Source organism: Meriones unguiculatus, chromosome 1 (assembly GCF_030254825.1).
Source record: "Meriones unguiculatus strain TT.TT164.6M chromosome 1, Bangor_MerUng_6.1, whole genome shotgun sequence".
NCBI classification, from domain to species: Eukaryota; Metazoa; Chordata; class Mammalia; order Rodentia; family Muridae; genus Meriones; species Meriones unguiculatus.
Genome location: NC_083349.1, coordinates 92,003,617 through 92,010,803, shown reverse-complemented (window position 1 = coordinate 92,010,803; position 7,187 = coordinate 92,003,617). Strand labels below are relative to the sequence as shown.

The 7,187-nt window shown below is 49.5% G+C and overlaps 1 protein-coding gene across 1 annotated transcript in view; it reads right to left on the bottom strand.

Annotated features, from left to right (window-relative positions):
• Nucleotides 1-2,780: 2,780 nt before the first annotated feature.
• The window catches only part of Stpg4 (sperm-tail PG-rich repeat containing 4), a 45,699-nt gene continuing 41,292 nt past the window's right edge, over nt 2,781-7,187 (bottom strand). The window contains exon 6 of the mRNA XM_060363335.1: nt 2,781-2,917. Within this exon, the coding sequence (XP_060219318.1) occupies nt 2,801-2,917 (117 nt within the window). The 3' untranslated portion in view covers nt 2,781-2,800. The remainder of the gene's footprint in view (nt 2,918-7,187) is intronic.

The following is a 7,187-nucleotide window of genomic DNA, read 5'->3' as shown; positions in this document are numbered from 1 at the left end:
CAGCCAGGGCTACACAGAAAAACCCTGTCTTGTAAATATATTTTTTAAAAAAACAGACGAAGAAACAAACAAACCTTGAGCCTTTCTATGTTACTATGTTCAAAGCAGGAAAAAAACAAACCAAAACAAAAAACAAAAACCTCTTACATTCCACAAGCTCAGGATGGTTTTGTAGGTGGGAGTTTCTTCCCAACGGTAAAGACAGGAATAGAACATGTTATGAGGACTTCTAAGTCCAGAGACAGGGTGTGCCCTTTTCACTTTTTAAATATGAGAAAATAAAACTTTTTTTAGTTTTATTAATCTTTAAAATATTTGCCGAACTCTGGGTTGTTTGTCCCCTCTGAGCCCTGCTGCCTTTCAGAAGACCTATCTGGTGACCCTCCCGGCAAAGGACGTTGTGCTGTGCAAGGCTCACTGTCCTGCCTCCCACGCCCTCTCTCCCCTCCACTCTTGCAGGACCACACTTCCTCTGCCTCTCCCTCAGCAAGTGTTTATCCCAGCCTTGGGCTTTTGCCCAGATGGCGGTCCTCAGCCCACACTGGCCTCCCCTTTCCTCCCTGCTCATCTCAGCCTCCTGGGTCCCTTGGGCACTAGCCAGGCTTCCATTTGCATGTGTCGGGGCTTGTCTCCTCTGCCTTCTCCCTCCACTGAACACATGTGGCAGGTCACAGCCCTCTTCTGGACACCAGCAAAGATCTGCATGTTTCAAAGACTAGAGGTGGTCTTCACGTTAGAGCTGTCACCTGCGTGAGGACAGTCTCAGAGCCTCAGACCTCCAGGTCTGCTGGAGCATCCTGGCACTGGTCCCCCAGCTTCCTAGACTCCTCCTCAGGCCTTGTTTCCCTGCCAAACAATCCCATGACCCTTCATCTTTGTCTCAAGCCCCTCAGCCAGGCACAGCCCCCGGCATACAGTAGATACTCAAGGACCAGGAATCAGAAATACAGTCATGGGCGCTTAGTGGGGACATACAGGTTTTGGCTACTATAGGCAAACATAAAGCTAAATGTTGTATGTTATATGATATATATGTATGCATATTTATGGCATACCTATGTAATTGGTATGGCTTATGCTTCTAGAACTGATGAATAAAAGATGACATTAAATCAAGCACAGGAAAATGATGCAATCAAGAGTGAACATGAGGTGCCTGGGGTTGCTGACAGGTCTGAGAGTGTACTAGGGTGTATATCTGTGTTTATGCATGTGTGCATGCCAGTGTGTAGAGACACTGGCCCATGCCTGCATGTGGGGCCCAGTAGGTCAGCTTTGAGAATCTTCCTCTATCATTCTACCCAGTATTTTTTGAGACACAGTTTCTCGCTGAATCTGGAGGTCACCATTTCAGCTAGACTAACTGGATCTGCCTGTCCTGCCTCTTGCCCTCTGCCCCAGCCCTAGGATCGTATGCTTACTGCCATGCTCAGCTTTTACACAGGTTCTGGCACTTTAACCTGCTGAGCCTATCCCATAATATACTATTTTCCTGTGGACTTACTGTTTTGTTTTGTTTTTAATAAGTAAAAGGCATATACTCTAATGATAAATGAGCCAAGTTGAGGCTTGGTGGTAAAACGCATGCTTGTTGTATACACGGGCCTGTGTGTGACTCCCAACACACACAGTTGCACACACACAGGTTAAACATACAGCAAATGATACATGGCAAGAGAAGGGGGTAAAGCCATTGCACAGTACGTAAACCAGTGATACAGCCATCCGTTTTCGTGTATTTTGCTCTGTCCGATAGCTATAGTGCAGCTATGGCTAAAATTCCTTCCTGAGGATCACACAACGTCTACCCCTCCCCTCCTGAGGTCCCAGCGACACACTAAGGTATAATTCTAAAGTTTTCCGTGGGAAACGGATGAGTTTACTAGGGTCACTCACAGAATAATCAGTGAGGATTGATGGACAAGAGGAGTATGGATGGCCTTAAGGCAGCCGCACGGGGAAGTCTGCAGCCGGCACGGGTGATGGCTCCCACATGGCTGCACAGCAATGACCGCCCAGTCTTTTCCAGCCTGTATTCCTCTAAGCTCACTGAGGCCATGGACCAGTAGGATGGAATTGCATCTAACAGGTTGGGTGGCGTGGCTGGATACTTGGGGGAGAATCCCATTACCAGGCCCATCTTCTGAGGGAACATCAACAGCCAGCCAGCCTTGGCATGATGATCTCTTGCAGATGGCGGAGGTGGCGACAGTTTGGCTGGGAGAACAGTCTTGTAGGACAGTGTCATGCTTTCACACGACAGACAGGGTAATGGCTTTGCTTATATTGGTGTCACCACAAACTTGCACTACAATGTCATTAGGCAAAGAGGTTTTTCTGCTCCTGTGTATTCTCCAGGACCCACTGTCATATGCATTCATCACCGACCCCATTGTTATCTGTTGTGTGGCTGTATACAGGTTGAGTCATACTACCGTTTGGGAGCTTGTCAGCTCTACCTGTGGCTTGATGCAGCTGCCCCATAGGTGTCTTCAAGGGGACCTGGAGGTCCTCTAACGTTAGTGCGGTGGAGCTGGAGAAACCAAGGCCATGCAGCACATAGCCTGGACACATGGCCTGGACACACTGCCGTCAGGCCCGGCCCAGGCCAGTCTCTGGGACAACTGCACCCGTGGATTAAGCAGAGCGACTGATTGTCCAGACTAGGGCCATCCAGGATGGTCACCCAGGCAACTGCTCTTGCTTTGTGGTCAAGCCCCACAGGAAGCAGGCAAGATCATTTTCTAAACAGAAGAACTTGCTAAAACTCAAAGTTGCTTGGCACCAATATTAATTTATTTTAAAAGCCAATTGTATTATTGAAAAAGAGGCTATGTTCTCTACCCATTCTGGCGACGGTTGGGGACTGCTTGGGGTACTGTCTCGAAGCTGTGTATGCTCCTGGACCCGGTGTTTTCTGAAATAGACAGAAAAAGAAAGGGTCTGATGAGGCTGACACTCTAAGTTCCTGGGTCCGGCCGCTGGCTGAGGGGCGGCTGACCCCTTCCCTTCACAGAGGTATGGACAGTGTTTTGGGAACTATACAGGCTCCTTTTGGGAGTCACCATGAGGCTGGGAGGTGCCAAGGCAAGGGCAGGACAGCCAGTGACCACAGACATGTGCTGCGGATGAGGGCATGGCTACTCTCTCCTGACACCTCGAAACACGATTTCTCCCAGTGGCACTGGCCCAGGCAGTTCTAGCCACAGAGGGTGCCATCTTTCTCCTGCCTGCTGCCCCTGGTCTATCAGCAGGTGTCTGGAGAGACTGGATTCTGCTTCCCATGTGCCCAGCACTGGCAGCATGGGACGAGGAGGTGTGTCCCAGCCCCTCGGTGGATTCCAAGAGCTCTCACAATTAACTTCTCTCAGTTGTGTGGGGGGGGGAGTATGCAAATGGGTCCGCTTGTGAGCCTCCTGACATGAGTCTTTTGCAAGAACAGCTAGGGCTCTTAGCGTGACCAAGTGAGCCTGGCTGCTCTTTTTGTTTGGTTTGGTTTGGTTTCTAGACAGGGTTTTTCTGTGTAGCCTTGGCTGTCCTGGAACTCACTCTGTAGATTAGGCTGGCCTCAAACTCACAGAAGTCTGCCTGCCTCTGCCTCTGCCTCTGCCTCCCAAGTGTTGGGATTAGAGGTGTGGGCCACAACTGCCTGGCCTGAGTGCTCGTTTTTAAACATGTATTTGTTTTGTTGAAATTCTTGAGCAAAGTGTTTTGTCACAGGCTCTTTAAAGCAGAAATGAATGCTCTTTCCTCAGACTCAGACTTGAGCTCCTGGTCACTGCTCCCCGGGATGAGGAGGCATGTACATTCGTGAAAGCCCAGTGTGGTGGCTGAGGGCAGGGGTTGTCTGGGCATGGTACACACTTGTAATGATACCATTTAGGAGGGAGCAGGAAGATGAGGAGTTCAAGACCAAACTGGACTGTACAGACAGATCATGTCTTTTTAAAAAAAAAAATGAGGAGGAACAGGACTTCAGAGGAAGCTCAGTAGTCAAGAGCACGTGCTTGCAACCATGAGGGCCTCGGCTGAGATCCCAGCAGCCATGGAACAAGGCAATCATGAGCTTGGATGTGCTCGTAACTCTAGAGGCAGGGGGACTTCCGGGGCTTGCTGGCTGCCTTCTTAGCTGAGTAAGCTGAGCTCTGTGCTCAGGGAGAGATCCTGCTTCAAAGAAATAAAGTAAGAAATTATAGAAATGGGCACCCAATATCCTTCTCTGCCTACACACACACACATACACACACACACACACACAAACACAAACACACACAAACAGAAAGAATGCAGAAGAGGACAACAATGATGACAAGGGTTTCAGGATCCAGCAAGCCTGGGTTTGAGTGCCCGTACCCAGTATGACTCCAAGCCACCATTCTGTGCAGTGATTTTGCCTGGGAGAGGAGCCCAAGCCCCCAGCATGCTGGCTCCATCACTGTCATTCACTGTTCTCATGCCTGGTCATGCCTGTCCTTACTTGCTGTTCATTTTCTCTCTCCAGGAGACAGTGGGTGGACACAGCATCACCCTGAACATGGAACAGAGCAGCCAGCCTGGAAGATGACATCAGCTGCCCACAAAAGCTGCTTTTAAAGGCAGGATGTTTGCTTGGCCAAAAGCAAGGGAGCAGCCTAGAAATCTAATCAAGTCCTGGCCACTCGTCAAGGGAAGCGGAAGCCTTTATTAGTGCTATTAGTGGAGATGCAACGTGAGTGGGCAGGGCTAGCCCACAAGGCAAGAGATTATGGGTGGTACACACACGAAACCACCCCTCCAAAGGCTGACGGCCGTGGCTCCATCACCTGGAAAATAACCACGAGGATCCTCCAGCCTTAATTTCACCATCACCAGGTGATCCAGACTCCAGCCCCTACTTGGTGGACACAGAACTTTCTAGTAATTTTCTCTGTTGTCTCGGAGCTTGGTTATCATGATTCAGTCTTCTCGAGAACGGTCTGCCCTGGAGACCCGGTGTGGCCCAGTCTGATTCGGAGAGCACTGATGCCACCAGAGTATGAGAATCCTCCAGCCACTGTCCACCTGTGATTGCACTGAGTGTCCCCGTCATGCCTCCAAGTAACGGTCCCTCCGCAGCTGTGCAGCCACCACTCGGAAGGCTACAGCCCTTGCCCTAGGGTCACCCGCGCAGCCCAGACTTCACGCGTCCGTAACTGAGAGGCAGGGCACAGCTTTGAGGGTGACGACCTCTCCTCAGCCTGCAGGATACCTAAGCAAAGAATTAGAGTGGGTGGCGGAGGGTGCCTATGCAGTTGCTGCTCTTAGACCCCTATGGCCAGAAGAGGAAGAGGAGCCTGTCTGCTCTTGTGAGGGGTCCTCATAGAGAGGTATGCGCTTCGTCCCAATCTCTCAGGTCAACTCTTGGCAAAGCCTGCCTTGGCCCTCCGTACAGATAGGTGTTCTTTGTTAAAGGAAGGAATCTGACCTGCGGGATATGCATGTCACTCGCTCTGAGGTACTGGAATCGGGACTAAGACCTGGAAACTAAAGCTCTCAGTTAGCTGAGCTCCTAGCTTTCATTCAGGCTCTAGAACTCCAAGGAGACGGAATTAATATTTACACAGACTCCAAATATGCCTTCCTTGCCCTCCATGTCCTCTATGCTATCTGGAAGCGAAGAGGCCTCCCAAGTGCAGTTGGAACCCTTGTAAAACATTCCCAAGAAATCCCTAGGTTTCTGGATGTGGTTCTTTTACCCACCCAAGTGGCTGTGACCCACTGTCCAGAGCATGAGGTGAGGATGACCCAATAAATAGCAAAGGAAAACAGGATAGCTGATTCTGAAGCAAAAGAGCTGCTCTGGTACACCTAGACTGTCCCATCCTGGGGAAGAGTCCTGGCTACCTCTCGAGGGGCCTTTGCCTTTAAGACATCTAGAGCCCGGAGGATGGTAGCTAATATCCAAGGACCAGCAATCTGACTGCCACGGGCTTGGTGACCCTTTGTCAGCTCAAGAACAGTTAAGAGCAGTTGAGGCCCCCAAGCCTTAGCAGCACTTAGAGTGACCTCTGAGAGGGGAGGAATGAGCTAGGCTCCCAGATAGACAGAGAGAGGAGCCAGAGCTAGGTAATAACAGTGACAAACTTTCCGAGATGTCCAGCTTCTTCCTCACCCTCTGGACCTGGGTGCTTAAAACACAGGCCTCCCTCTAGCAGCAGGCCCTGCGAATGGACTGGCTCAGCAGATTCAAAGCTGGACCCCAAAGGGTACAAAACAGTGTGGGCCAATCAACCATCCTGTCTTACTTCAAACTGACAATCCTAAATAAGTGGAGGAAAACTCTTCAAAGGTTTAAAAACCCTAGCCCTCGGAATGAGACCGGATTTTCCCAGCTTCCTGAGTGGTCCCCCTCCCGTATTGCAGAAGGTCTTTTTCTCTGTGTGCCTGATGTCATGTGTGTTTCCTCACCCTCAATAAAAAACCTTTCTTCAACTACAAATAATAATAATAATTTCTTTTCATGTGTTTGTCTCCAGGTATGTCAGTGCACCCTGTACATTCCTAGTGCCTGAGGAGTCCAGACAAGGGTGTCTGATGTCCTGAAACTGAAGAAAGAGATTATTGTGAACCACTATGTGAAGGCTTGGGAACTTAGGTCCTTCAGAAGAGCAGTTTATGCTTCTAAGCATAGAGCCTTCTCTCCTTAAAAAAGAAAGAAAGAAAATATATACATACATATATACATATACATACATACATATATACATGCACACACACACACACATACATGCATACATGCACACACACACACACCAGGCTAGGATCTACCCCTCTACCTCCCAGGTGCTAGGAGGATTAAAGTCATGCACTACCACGCCCAGCTCAAAATTGGTCAACTCCATTTCCTGGCAATGGTCCTATCTACTTTAGTAACAATCTTTCTATTTCAACCTTTTACTTTTTTAGGCTTCCAGAAGCCACACATACATACTCAAAGTGGCAGTTCTGGATGGCTGGCAGTGGCTCCTACATTGGTCACATCAATGTCAATCCATCCACGGCATCCGCTTCAAATAGCCAGGTCAGGGCACCCATGGCTGTTTAATGCAGCTACTGTAGTCTTGGAGCCCAGGGTGTCCTAAGTCAGAAGCTTCCAGACACAGCTACTGTACATGGTCACTGCATCTACACAACTCAGAACACCGGTGTACCTTACTGGTCCCTCCTCT